The sequence below is a fragment of the Emiliania huxleyi genome (genome assembly GCF_000372725.1).
Source record: "Emiliania huxleyi CCMP1516 unplaced genomic scaffold EMIHUscaffold_258, whole genome shotgun sequence".
Taxonomy (NCBI): Eukaryota; Haptophyta; order Isochrysidales; family Noelaerhabdaceae; genus Emiliania; species Emiliania huxleyi.
The window spans coordinates 164520-178157 of NW_005200104.1; the positions used below are offsets into that span (position 1 = coordinate 164520).

General features: G+C 64.1%; 3 protein-coding genes across 3 annotated transcripts; 2 read left to right on the top strand and 1 right to left on the bottom strand.

Moving 5' to 3' along the window:
* Positions 1-238: 238 nt before the first annotated feature.
* On the top strand, positions 239-1649 carry EMIHUDRAFT_443688 (hypothetical protein). The gene is made up of 2 exons (XM_005777710.1): positions 239-359; positions 470-1649. Exons 1-2 carry the CDS (start codon positions 298-300, stop codon positions 1443-1445), a joined length of 1038 nt encoding a protein of 345 aa, XP_005777767.1. The 5' UTR covers positions 239-297; the 3' UTR covers positions 1446-1649.
* Positions 1650-3644: 1995 nt separating this feature from the next.
* Positions 3645-5412, bottom strand: EMIHUDRAFT_443689 (hypothetical protein). Its single transcript, XM_005777711.1, has one exon. The coding sequence runs from the start codon at positions 5400-5402 to the stop codon at positions 3969-3971; it is 1434 nt and encodes a 477-aa protein (XP_005777768.1). The 5' UTR covers positions 5403-5412; the 3' UTR covers positions 3645-3968.
* Positions 5413-7840: 2428 nt separating this feature from the next.
* On the top strand, positions 7841-8862 carry EMIHUDRAFT_73918 (hypothetical protein; the record flags this gene model as incomplete). Its single annotated transcript, XM_005777712.1, has 2 exons — positions 7841-7974; positions 8067-8862. The coding sequence occupies 2 exons, from the start codon at positions 7841-7843 to the stop codon at positions 8860-8862; spliced, it is 930 nt and encodes a 309-aa protein (XP_005777769.1).
* Positions 8863-13638: the final 4776 nt, after the last annotated feature.

Genomic DNA, 13638 nt, shown 5'->3' on the forward strand with positions numbered 1-13638 from the left:
GAGGGGGGCAAGAGGGCGAGGTTGTAGTGTGGAGCTGGTCTACGGAGAGATGAAGAGGATGAAGCACGGGGCGGCCAGGCACGACGGGCGCGGTGAAATCGGGGGCGCGGAAACGAGGAACCTCTTCCCAGCAGAAAGAAAGAAAACAAATAAAAGAAAGAAAGAAAACAGACAACCCAAGGGAGGGATGGGAGAAAAGAAAACAGAGCGCTTTGATTTCTTTATGTGTGTCCCATAGCTGCCTCGAGTCCCGGCGCTCCGCCACCGCCGATCTCACCCCCGCCCACAACCGAGCGAATGGCGCCGGGCTGGGGGGACGACGAGGCCCAGGGCGACGCGAACTTTGACCTGCCTCCCCGGTGCGCCCTCTCTGCGCGCCGCCTGCCTCTCTCCCTGCGCCGCCGCTGCGTGGACGCGGCGCGCTGGCCCGTCGCGGCCGCCGCCTGACCCGCCTGGCGCCGCGGCTCAGGTTCGAGACCGACGTCGACGTCAACGGCGTCAAGACCATCACGACCGTCCGGACCAACGACATGGGCCAAAAGATCAAGACGGAGCGGACGGTCAAGGTGACCAAGACGACGGTCAAGATCCCAAAGGCGGTGCTGGAGCGGCGCAAGTGGAACAAGTTTGGGGCGGAGAAGCACAAGCCCGCAGGGTACCACGGGCGCGGCCACGTCAGCGAGTGGGTGACGCTCGACGTGAACGAGCAGCTGCTCGACATGAAGCCAAAGCAGGTGGTGGCGGAGGAGCGGAACGAGTCTGCGGAGCGCGCCTTCGAGAAGATGAACGCGGGCACCTTTGAGGCGTGGCGGCCAAAGAACCGCGGCGACGCCGTCAACGACGTTGCCAACCGGATGGGGCACCACGACCACGGCGGGCCGGGCGGCGGCGGCCTCGCCGCGCTGGCCGAGGGCGGCGGGCGCGGCGGATACGTGCCGCCGAGCTTGCGCAACGCGGACGGCTCGCGCAACGCGGAGCTCGCGCAGCGCGACGACTCGTGCACCGTCCGCGTCTCGAATCTCTCCGAGGACGTCAAGGACTCGGACCTGCGCGAGCTCTTCCGCCGCTTCGGGGGCATCCAGCGCATCTACCTCGCGAAGGACAAGGAGACGCACCAGTCGCGCGGGTTCGCCTTCATCAACTTTTACAACCGCGAGGACGCCGCCCAGGCCATCGCGACGCTCGACGGCCACGGGTACGACCACCTCATCCTCTCCGTCTCGTGGGCCAACCCGACCGCCCAGGCGCCGCAGCAGGCGCCGCCCTCGGGCCTTGGCGCCTTCCCCGCGCTGGGGAGCGGCGCCGGCGGCGGCGGCGCGCGCGACCCGAGCGGCAGGCCGCTCTTTGGCGCGCGGGCCGGCGGCGCGCCGAGCAGGGGCGACGCGGGCATGGAGCAAAAGTACGACAACCACATCCACAGCAGCTCGCTCGACCGCTTCCGCTGATGCCGCATGGCCGCCGCGCTCGCCTAGGCTCCCCGCTGCCGGGCGCTGCGCTCCCTCTCTGTGCATGCAGTACAGCCGCGGTGCGCAGGCTCCTCGTGTGCGTGGTACAGCGCGTCGGGACGCTCACGCGCCCGAGTGTGTGCGCCGGCTGGTGTGTGCGGTGTGTGGAGCGGCACCGCGCGGCGCCAAGGATCGATCTAGAAATCGTAGTAAAAACCGCTCAAAATCAAATATATATCAAAATAAGAGGCATGGACAAACCAGACACCATTATGTTATATCATAGGATATAACATACTGAGATACCACGGCCTCCACCCCCCCCCCCCCCCGCCCCGCGCTCGCCCCGCTCTCGGCCTCGGGCATATCAGCTCCTGCCTCCTCTCAAGAAAACGTCTGACTTCTAGGAGGAGGAGCTCTGTATTCTGCTTTTTCGCCACATCCCACAGAAAACATCCGGCCATGGGAATATCGGTCCAGACGCTCTGGGTTCTGGTTTTTCGAGGTGTGAACGATCTCTCCCGGGAGGGGTCATTCCGGCGGAATGACCCCTTCATTAACTCATCGGATTCCGAATGGGTCGAACGGGAGTACTAAGACAGCAGCATGTTCTGGGTGGGAGGAACCCTTGGGGGGGACGCGGTGGTCTGGTTTCTGGTTTCTGGGTTTTCGATATAGCAGGGGTTTTATCGAAATATCGCGCGATAGATGAGCCCACCGGCATTATGGTTTCTGGTTTTTGCTCCGAAAGCGAGGTTGGCGACGCGCCGCGCTGCCACGCACTTTTGTGGCTCACGGGAGGGAGGCCTGCGATGCGGTCGGGTCCGCCAGGCTGCCGCGATCCCGAGCGGAAACGCCGTGGCTGCCTCATGCATCGGACGCCGACCGGCGGGGCCGTTGCTTGTCATGCCCAAGCCCTGAAAGGCTGAGCTGTGAAAGGCGGGCGTTGTGCGAGTGTTTTAAGTACCTATCACCTATCAATAGTGTGTTTGGATCTACTCTGTTGGAGACAGAAATAAGCTCTATCACAACGTCGGCGGAGCGGCCAATGCGCGCGGCGATCTTGAGGGCACCACCAGGAGCTGGCAAGGCCTCATCGCACGCTACCACACGTGCCGATCCGTGCCGAGATTTACCCGCACCCGGCGTTGACAACCTCAGCTTGCAACACTCATCACCAGTCGCACATGTGCGACCAATCGGAGCAGAAACCAGAAACCAGAGAGATGTTCCGTTTGAAAAAAAATCGAAACGGGGAACACCTGTTCATTGGTCGGAATGAGCTCATACAAGATACATTAGGCCGAAGCGGGAGATGTATTCACACCGCAGAAACCAGACCCACGGCAGATCCCACGGGAAATCGAGGCGGGTGTCCCCGAAAACAGATCCGAGAAAAAACAGAGCGCGCCGCAGACACCGACCGACCCGTGGGTTTTCGGCGATGGGAAACCGTCGTGGGAAACCGCCCGGGGGCATCAGAAACCCTATGGCAGGGAAAAACTGTTCCCGGGCATTCACACTATATTCCTCTGAGATAATATTATATTTCGCCGCCACCGCGGCGCGCGCGCTTAGAGTTCTTCGGCGCCATGCTAGCCGCCAAGGAGGTGATTTTCATCCGTGAGCTACTGATCGACCTTGGATTTTCCATCGACGGCGCCAGCGTCATCAACTGCGACAGCAAGTCCGCCGTCGGCATGGCCTTCGATCCCGTTGCCTTCAAGAAGACCAAGCACATCTTGCGCGCCGCCGAGTTTCTTCGCGATCTCGTCAGCCGTGGCGTTATCTCTGTCGAACACCTCCCCGGCGTCGTGATGCTCGCCGACCTACTCACGAAGGCTGCCTCGCGGGCCATCTTTACTGGCCTGATCAAGCAGCTCGACGACTTTCATGCCCTTTGAATTTATTTGTCCCTCGCGCCCCGCACTCGGGCCAGGAGGGGCTGTTCCCGGGCATTCACACTATATTCCTCTGAGATAATATTATATTTCGCCGCCACCGCGGCGCGCGCGCTTTATCCGCGCGCTATATTAGTAGAGCCAAACTTGTGTTCTTGTTTTGGATCAAACTTGTTACAGCTCAGCGAACGCGATGCGGCCTCTGCCTAGCCTCCTGCTCCTATGCGCGAGCTATGGCGTGACCGCTATCGAGTAAAAACCGAGGTCTGGTGTGTCTCTCTGCTCGACTCTGCTTTGCTTAATTAATCCACGAATGCAAAATAAACGAACGGGGGGCGGCGCGCGGGAGCCCGCCGTGCGCGCGCTCTCTGCTCTCTCTCGCAGGCGCCCCCCCCCCCCGCTGCGCCGCTGCCGCGGGGGCGGCGGGAGAGGTCAGAGGAGGGCGCGGCACGCCGCCCCCCGCGGCGCGCGGCTGCGCGGCCGGGCTGGCCGCGCGCCCCCGCGGGCGAAGTGGCGGGGGCGCCGGCCTCGGACACACAGATCGCAGTCAGCTCAGTAGACACGTATCTAGGGCTAGACAGTACCGCGTTGCGGACAGGCACACGCACGCCTGTCACACGTGTCAATCGCGGTGCATGTTTTGCAGCCTGACAAAACCGCGCTGCAGCGGGTGCTCCACCGCTGGCAGCGTCTCAAACTCGGGGTCGGGCATGACGTTCGACTTGGTCATCGGCAGCCTTGACAGGCAGGTGCAGGGGCACGCGCCGTACTCGCCGATGGCCTCGCAGCACGGCGACCAGTCGGCGCAGCAGCAGGGGCAGCAGCCCGCCCAGGTGACGCAGGGCGTGCAGGGGCAGACCGGCCCGCCCGAGACGCAGTCCAGCATGCACGACATGATCGGCGTCATTATTCCGCCGACGCACCTCTCGCAGCACTTGGGCCCCGTCGCATCCGGGTTGAAGGTGCCCATGTACTGGCCCTGCGGGTTGACGCGGCGGGCCCACTCGAGGTACTCGGCGTAGTAGGGCGTCTTGTCGCCATTCTCGTCGACGATCTGGATCACGGGGTACTGCGTCGCGCCCCACACGCCCCCATTCTTGAGGCCGTAGTAGAAGGGCGGCGGCAGCACCCCTTTCAGCTCGGCCCACTGCTCCGCCGAGAGGTCCTTGCCCGCGCCCTCGATGGTGTGGGTTGTTCGGACCCACCCATAGGGGCGCCACTGCATCCGCATCTCGAAGAGGGGCGCGGTGTTGACGAACTTGTCGCCCGCTGCCATGTCGAGGATCATCTCGAGCCCCTCGGGGTTGAGCTTCTCGTCCTTGATCTCGTCGCGCACGTTGAAGCGAAAGTCAGAGTTCATGCGCAGGCCCCACGTGACGTTGACCGAGGTGTAGCCGATGAACGTGTCGGGGAAGCAGCAGCACTTGAGCAGCGGGTCCACGCAGCAGCAGGCGCCGTAGATGCCAGACGCCATGTACTTCCCGAACGTCCAGTGGCCGCGCCTGCCGCCGCCGTTGGGGACGTACCTGAGCGTGCCGAGCGGGTTTGGCCGCCCGTCGGGCAGCGTCGCCTGCTTCTCGTGCGAAACCCACTCCGCGGGCCAGTCGCCAAAGGCGGCGAGCGTCTCGGTCGACTGCGTGTTCCACCGCCACGACCACAGCTTGTTTTTGCCTTGGCCCGTGAAGAGCCCATTGTCCGGGCCGGTGAAGGCTGCGGTCTTGCCGATGGAACTCTGAAGGAACTGGTCGATCCAGAAGATGCCGCGGAGAGAGCTGGGCAGCCCCACGAGAGCGTCGGGCAGAGTCGAGTCGGCGCCCGCCCAAGCCATCCTCTCGATGACCTTGTCGTTTGGCACGAGGTCGTAGTGGAGGGTCTGGTCTGCCCACTCGCTGGGCGGCAGCGCCGTCACGCCGCGAGCCTTCTGCCGCTCGCGCTCCATGCGCACGTACGCATGGTCCGGCGGCTTGGTCAAAGGCTTCTTGGGGTCGATGGCCATGCCTAAGGTGGTGGAGGCGGCACGCGGCTTGGTCAAAGGCTTCTTGGGGTCGAGGGCCATGCCTAAGGTGGTGCGCCCCGGGGGAAGGAGGCGTTGAAAAGATTAAAAAAAATGGTGCCAGCTGGGAATAGGAGCGCCGCAAGCGGCGTGGCGTGGGGCGGTTGCGTGCGAGCCCCGCAGAGGTGCGGGCGAGAGGGCGGCCCGAGCCCGAAAGGGCCCGCCCTCGGCGTTGCTCTACATGGTAACGGTTAAGAAGAGAAACACCCCCGGACTGGGACGCCGGCAGTCGAGTCGGGACACGCTGTGGTTCAGACGTCCCCCCCCTCGACGCAGTCGAGTCACTGACATGAATAGGGAGGAGAAAGTGTCCCCCACATATCACCACAGACGCAGCACAGGGGCTCCAATCCTGTCCCAGCCTGGGGGGCCTCGCTAGATCTCCAGTGGGGAGTGCGAGGGCTGGATCGACTGCAGTGTGGGTTGTGGACCGTCGGGATAGCGTGTGGCGTAGATGTTCTCCTGGAAGTAGAGAGGCCGATGTCTCTCGCCCTGCAGGAAGGAGAAACTCGGATGGTTGAGTGAAAACTCCTCCCTGCGGTATGTGCGCAGAACGGGTTGCGCTATGTGCAGCACGGTGTTGAGGGCTCGGGAGGGCAACGACGGCGGCGTTGCCGAGCTCGTACAGGGGCCTCAATCCTGTCCCTGATGGGGTGCGCCTCTCGCTGCGCGCGTAGCAGTCGGCGCGCGGGTAGCCTCAGAGATGCGCAGAGCGAGATGCGGTTATCGGCGAACCAAGCCCTGGGCTTGGATAGGGCGCGGCGTAGCCGCGGCGCAGTGGATAGCGTGAAGAGCCCACTCACTGTCGTGAGCAGACCGCCGCTACCACGTGCGAGCCCCGCAGAGGTGCGGGCGAGAGGGCGGCCCGAGCCCGAAAGGGCCCGCCCTCGGCGTTGCTCTACATGGTAACGGATAAGAAGAGAAACACCCCCGGACTGGGACGCCGGCAGTCGAGTCGGGACACGCTGTGGTTCAGACGGGTTGAGCATCCCTCCGGGGGCCCCTCTGCGCCGGGGAGGCGTTGTTGGAGGCTAGGACGCAAGCGTCCGTCGCCTTTTTCAAACTCGGGGCCCACTCCGCTGAATGAACAAGTGAGTGTTAGATTTGTTTGGTATTGCTAAACATCGCAAACCCTGTCAGCAGTTCACCCTCATTTCGTCCGTCCAATCGAAGGAAGCGCCGGATCGCCCATGTTAGTTATGGAGTTAGCCAAACTTAGTTCTTCGTCCGACGTTCCGTGGTTTTTGCACGGTATTCGGATTTTTGCTATTTGGTCGTGTGGGTGTGTATTCCGGGATTAGTCAATGGTACCGCGTCGGCGACGCGGGCGCCTTGCTTGCGGGCAGAGCCCTTAGCCACCCTTTGTTTGTCTTGCGCGGTCAAAAAAGAAGCACCTCTCGAGCTGCGCGCTCCCGACAGGTGTTGCCCTCGCGAGCTGGGGATGCTCCCTCATGATTGTCCGGTGGCTGCTGCTTCCCTTCTCTCCCTGCTGCGGCCGCTGCCGGCTGCGCCCGCGCTGCTGCCGGCCGCCACCCGCCGCTGCCGCCGCTGCTGCTGTCGAGCCGGCTCGAGACGCCGCGGTGGCGTCCGCGGCCGCCGCTGCATGAATGCCCTTCGACACGGGCGATGCTCACGAGAGCGCCTCCGCGGGAAGCAGCTCTGGCTGCTCTGGCCAGAGCTCTTCCAGAGCAGCCATAGCTGCGGAGCGGAGGTGGGGAAGGCCGCCAAGTGGGCCAGCACAGGTCGCACATTGTGGCAGCAGTCAGCAGTGCATGTCTGATAGCTAGAGCAGCAGCGTCAGGGTCGCAGGGTCGGATCGTGTCAAGCCTCTCGCCCGGCCGGCCGCGTGCAGACGTCGGCCTGTCTGCTGTCTGTCTGGAGTGATCTGTCGGAGACGGTCAGTACGACCGATCAGGTTGGAGGTTACTGATGATTGGAGGGTGTCTATCTGTATGTACTCCTCGAGATCTCTCCAAATCTACCCTCTGTGCTCTGTTAGACCGGGTTAGATCGGGAAGTCGGGTGCTCTGTCTGAGCGACTCTGAGCGCCGGGGCCCCGTTTCCGCACTGCGGCGCGGCGCACGGTGCCTCCGGGGGCCCCCGCGCCCCCCCAGAGGTCGGAGCGTAGCGGAGTGGGCCCCGAGTTTGAAAAGGGCGACGGACGCTTGCGTCCTAGCCTCCAACAACGCCTCCCCGGCGCAGAGGGGCCCCCGGAGGGATGCACAACCGCTCCACACCACGCCGCTTGCGGCGGTCCTATTTATAAGCGAAATCAAAAAGAAATAAAAAGAGAAGTAAATGGAAAAAGAAAACGCGCGCCCTCGAGACGGCGCTGCCAGCCACTGCCAGCCCCGACACCCCTGCCCGCTGTGCGAGCCCGCCTCGCCACCCCTCCTCTCGCCCCGCTCCTAGGCGCGCGCACTCGCAGCCGCGGCGTCGCGATGGACCGGATCCAGCGCCTGTTCCAGACGCAGGCGGCGGCGGGCGGCGCGGGCGCGCCCGAGGCTCCCGTCGTCGACACCGCCGAGATGGTCTACATCTCATCGATGGCGCTGCTCAAGATGCTCAAGCACGGGTGCGCCGCCCCGATTCCGCGCCCTCCCGCCCACGTGCGCCGCCGGCGCTCCCTCCCTCGCCGCTCACCCGTGCGCGCGGCGGCCGGCGCAGGCGCGCGGGCGTGCCGATGGAGGTGATGGGGCTGATGCTGGGCGAGTTTGTGGACGACTACACGGTCAAGTGTGTGGACGTGTTTGCGATGCCGCAGAGCGGCACCGGCGTGAGCGTCGAGGCGGTCGACCCGGTCTTCCAGACCAAGATGCTCGACATGCTCAAGCAGACGGGCCGGCCCGAGATGGTCGTGGGGTGGTACCACTCGCACCCGGGCTTCGGGTGCTGGCTGTCGGGCGTCGACATCAACACGCAGCAGAGCTTCGAGGCGCTCAACCAGCGCGCGGTCGCGGTGGTGGTGGACCCGATCCAGTCCGTCAAGGGCAAGGTCGTGATCGACTGCTTCCGCTCCATCAACCCGCAGCTCATCATGCTGGGGCAGGAGCCGCGGCAGACGACGTCCAACATCGGACACCTGCACAAGCCGTCCATCCAGGCGCTCATCCACGGGCTCAACCGGCACTACTACTCGATCGCCCTCTCGTACCGCAAGAACGAGCTCGAGCAGCAGATGCTGATGAACCTGCACAAGAAGAACTGGACCGACGGCCTGCGCGTCTCCGACTACGAGAAGCACTCGGAGGAGAACCGCAAGTGCGTCACCGAGCTGACCGAGCTCTCCGCCGCGTACGAGAAGGCCGTCAAGCAGGAGATCGAGCTCTCCGCCGAGCAGCTCGTCGTCGCCACCGTCGGAAAGGTGGACGCCAAGCGGCGAATCGAGGAGTCCGTCGTCAAGCTGATGAGCGCAAACATCGTCCACTGCCTCGGCACCATGCTCGACACCGTCGTCTTCTAAGGGCGCCCGGGCGCGCCGGAGGGGAGCGGTTCTGTTATAACTTTCGCGGCTCCCGGCTGGCCGCGCCGGGCCGCCGGCCGCGCGAGCGTGTCCGCGTGTGTTTCTACACTTTTTTGAGCTACGTTATCAACTCAAAGGGTTATTATCTTTTGTCTGAGTGTGAGGAAGCCCGATTCCGCGCCGCCGCCGGCCAGCACACCGCGCGCGCGACGGCCCCGAGCGCGCCCCGGACCCCGCGCGACGCCGCCCGCGGACGGCGGTCGCGGGTCGGCGGAGAGTCTCCGGAGAGCGCGACGCAGCGACCCCCCCCCCCGCCGCCGCCGCCGCCGCCGCCGCCGAGTGCGAGTCCCAAGAGACCGTAAAACGAAAAAAATCGATGGCCCCAGGGGCCCAGCGCGCACCGCCACCGGCCACCGCGGGGAGCCGCGCGCATGCCCGTTTAGCGTTTTATTTGTTTTCAGTAGTTGTGTTGCCGGACGGAAGTTGTCGGAAGAGCGCCGCAGCGGGGAGGCCGGAGCGTAGTAGAGGTGTCCGTTTGTATTTATTTATTTAAAGAGCGGGGGGAAGGGGCAGAGATATCAGAGGACGTTACCGAGCGCGGATGGGGCTGGCGGCTGCATTCATGACACATGAGTGTGGTGCTGGTGGGGCGGAGGCGTGGCAGGTGGACGCACCTGACGTCCTGCCTCCGCAAACGACGAGCGAGTAGCCGGCGCGGCCCCTAGTCCTGCGAGGGCGGGAGAATGCTCCCCCTGGGCCACCTCGAGTGCCCACGCCGTGAGGCGCTGTGTGCTGTCAAGGGGTGTATCACCGCCGTATTCCAACCCCCCCCCCCCCCACACACACATGGACATGGACATGAACATGGACATGGACATGGACATGGACATGGAGGACATCCGCGAGGGGCGAGGGGACCGGCGGGCTGACGCGCGCAAGCACACAAGGTGGCTTGGGCACCCGTGGGGCGGCTCTATCCGTCGCAGGCAGCACAGAAAGAAAGAAAGAAAACAGACAACCCAAGGGAGGGATGGGAGGACGGCACGCCGCCACCACACAGGGATTTTAAGGAGAGGTGTGTGGTGCGCTATCCGTCGCCAGGCAGCCTCGTCGCGCCACCGAGCGCGTGATCGAGTCGATCGCCGCGCACATGGACGCGGAGGCGGATCGGCGAGTGTGGCGCCAGCACCACATCCAGCTGCTCACGTTTCTCCTGCAGAGGGGCCGCTGCGACGAGGTCCTCGCCAGGCCGGCGCCGGAGGAGGGGGCGCCGTCCGTCGCGCCAGAGCTCGAGTCGGAGTACCAGCGGCGGCGCGTCGCCAACCAGTGCGTCGCGGTGCTCTACTACCTGGAGGAGGTCGAGGCGGAGGTCAAGAAGGGGCCCGTTCAGAAGGGTTGGTCGGTGCGATGCGCCACGCGCGCAGGTGATAGCCCCCAGGTGCTCAGCGATTGCTGGGACTTTGCGCATGAGACCACGGCGCTGCAGGAGGCCTTCCGCGCGCGAGGCCACATTCTCCTCATGTGCGTCAGGGGCCACCCCGAGCTGGCCGGTGTTGGCATCGAGAACTCCTGGGGCAAGTCGGCCATCCACTTTCGCGCCAACAACGACTGCAACCCCAACCACCTGTACACGAACGTGCTGGCCTCGCTTGGGCGCAAGAACCTGCCGTTGATCACCATCTTCAGGTTCGCGCGCCGCACACGCGAGTACGGGCGCACGTTCGCGCAGCTGGCCAGCAGCGCGAGCGAGCAGACGTTCGCGTTGATCGAGAAGACGCGCAAGGTCTTCAAATGCCACCGGAGCTCTCTCGACTTTGACTTTCGTTTCATCCGGAGTGGCGGTGTTGTGTCGTAGGGTGTCGTATAACTGGTTAAGAATTCTTATGTGCTTGCGCGCGTTCACACATGGGCGAGCGCACGACTGATCGACGACGATCAAGAGCGCGCGCGCCGCGCTTGTGTGTCTGTGTGTCCCCCCGGACATTTTGAGCGTGGGACGCAAGAGATGGTTACTCTCGTTGCCGCAAGCGAGAGAGGAGGAAAAAGGCGCGCGTGGGTGAGACGCCGGCTGGGTCTTACTCACACCACGACTCGCGCACACCACGACTCGCTCGACACTGGGAGAGCGCGCGCTGCGAGACGGACACAGTGCAGACACAGTGCGAGTTGCGACGACTACCGACGCACAAGCACACCACGCGACGTTGCCTGCAGCATCGTGCGGCTAGACACCACACACTTCACCGGCAGGACTCACTGGGTCGGACGCACGCGCCGGTGCAGCGGAACCGAAGATACCGAGAAGCCCGCCCGAAGCCCCGAACCATGTGCTGTGGTCGCTGCCACGCCACCCGCGCGGCCGGCCCGGGCGCAGGCCGTGACGACTGATCGCGGCGGCAGCGCCGCGCGCCCTCGTGCAGCGGTGCGCGCCGCTCGCGCCGCGCCAAGGGAGGTCTTCAGCCTGCGGCACGCTCGCCCGCAGCGCTGCCGGGCGTGCCCATCAAAATGCGCCGCCGCTGGACGTCTCCGCCGCCTCCAAGGCAACCGACGCCACGAGTGATATGCGTGACGCCACCGTGAGACGTCTGGACGGCTCGCTGCGACCTCAAGGCCAGCCTCGCCGCCCGCCGTGAGCGCCAAAAAAGCGTCAACCGCGCAACCGCGCAACCGAGAGAGAGCGACCGAGACGCTTCAGCGACCCGCCAGGAGCCGGGCCGAGGCCTGTCCGAAGCCGCATGCCGCTCGAGTCGGTCGCCCGGGGCACCCTGGGAGGCGCCCGTCGAAGCCAAAGCTGTGCTGGGGTCACGGCCGGATCAGCCTCGTATGTTGTTCGCGCGGGGCCAGGACAAAGAAATCGTACGGTAGAGTGTGTGTGAGTGGCTGCTAGTAGAAGAAGTCAACACTTGGGTAAAGAAAGAAAACAGCGGCTGTGCGCTTCATACATAGCTCCCGGCCGGTCCCGCCGGCCTGCTGCGTGCTGGATGAGTAGGATGTGAGAGAGCAGAGAGAGAGAGAGTTTTAGGAGCCAACCAGAAATCTAGCACACCTAGTGGCTTAGGCTCGGCAGCTTGTCAACTCTAGCCGAAGCCAGAGAGAGTCGGAACCGAGCCGAGGGAAGTCCATGCACCATGTGGGGAAGTCATCGTTCTCGAGGCGATCGAGAATTTCGTTCTCCAGTCGTTCTCTTTCTGGCTGGATGTGAGGCTGCCAACTGCACTCCTGGAGTGCTCCAAGCCCAGCCAGGGAGGGATGGGAGGACAGCACACCACACAGGACAGAAGTAGATTTTGAGGAGTCAGAGGAGTGTGGTGCTAGCCGTCGCCCACCACCCTTTGGGTGGGCGTCTCGCGTCTGCCTCTTCCTATCTCTCCTCGCAGTCTCTCGCCAATTCTCGCAGCGACCTTCATGCCCTTCGCGGTCTTCCCACCCTCGACCTCGATCCTCGTCGTCCTCTCTCCTGCTCCGTCAGGGAGGGACGGGGATGGGAGGACGGACGGCACGCCGCCACCACACAGGTTTTGCTGCGCTGTGTACTTTCGCGGCCGTCCTTTGACGTCCGCACACGGGGATTTCACGGGAAGGAAGTTGCTAGCGGCTTCCCGCCGTGCAGCGTGCTGCAGTCCTGTCCAGGGCCTAGGTAGCTCGCCGACCGCGTTTGCAAGCCTCATCGTACAAGACATCGGAGCTGGTCTTGGTACTTGGAGTGCAGTCCGGTAACCACTAACCGTTTGAGCGCGGAGGCTCAGAGCCGGAGGGTGGCTGGCTGAAGGATTGTAAAGGACCAGAAAGGCACGACGTCTAGGACATCGCGACAGACAAGACGCGCCGACTAAGGGACGTCCACGTGACACGATTGTGGCACAGAGGGTGTGATGCTGGAGTATCGACAATTCATGGGGCACGGCGCAGGATGCGCCTGGGGCACGGCGCAGGATGCGCCGTGCTAGTACACCGTGTGTAGCCTGTGTGAAGGGTAGCACAGGCGTCCGAATTCAGACGCTAACCTCACATCCAGGGCCGGGGAGGTAAGAAGCGCACCCAGCGGACCTCTAAACACCTGCTGTCCGCCGCCTGCGTCCGCGCCGCTTGGGGCGCCTGCGGCGCCCCTGGGCGCGCTCGCGCGCCTGCTTTTGGATGAGGGTGCACGGCGAACCACGAACCAGTTTAGACCATGTTTAGACCCAGTTTAGACCACGGCTGAACACGAACCAGATTCGTCCTGTTTACGATAAACTGGATCTAAACAGGGGTCGGCCTGGGACATACCAGGTATAGACCCGGTTTAGGGCGCCCTCAGCCCCTCGCGCTAGCTCCGCCGCCGCGGCCGCCCTGGCTGCGGAAGCGGCAGCGTGCAGCCGCCATCCTCTGCCTCGGGCCGGACAGGCGGCGGCGCACAATGTCGTCGGGCAGCGTGTCTGATGAAGCAATGATCTCCATGCCGTCGTCGAAGTGCATCAGCAGCCGGTCGGGCTCGCTATTGGTCGGCCAATATGGGCGACGATGGTGGCGGGGAACCAGCCCGTGCTCCCATCCTCGCCCTCCCACACGGCCTCTCTCGTCTGAGAGCAGACAAACATGGTATTGCTAAAAATCTCTCTCAGAGCAGGGGAGCTGGCGGGGAGGTGCGCGCTGCCGCGCGCGGGGGGGTGGGGGGGAAACCATTAGACACACCAGATTTAGACCCAGTTTATCGTAAACAGGACAAATCAGGTTCCTCAACTGGTCTAAACTGGTTCGCCGCGCTCCGCCGCTTTTTCTTGCTCTAGCCCTGCGCTC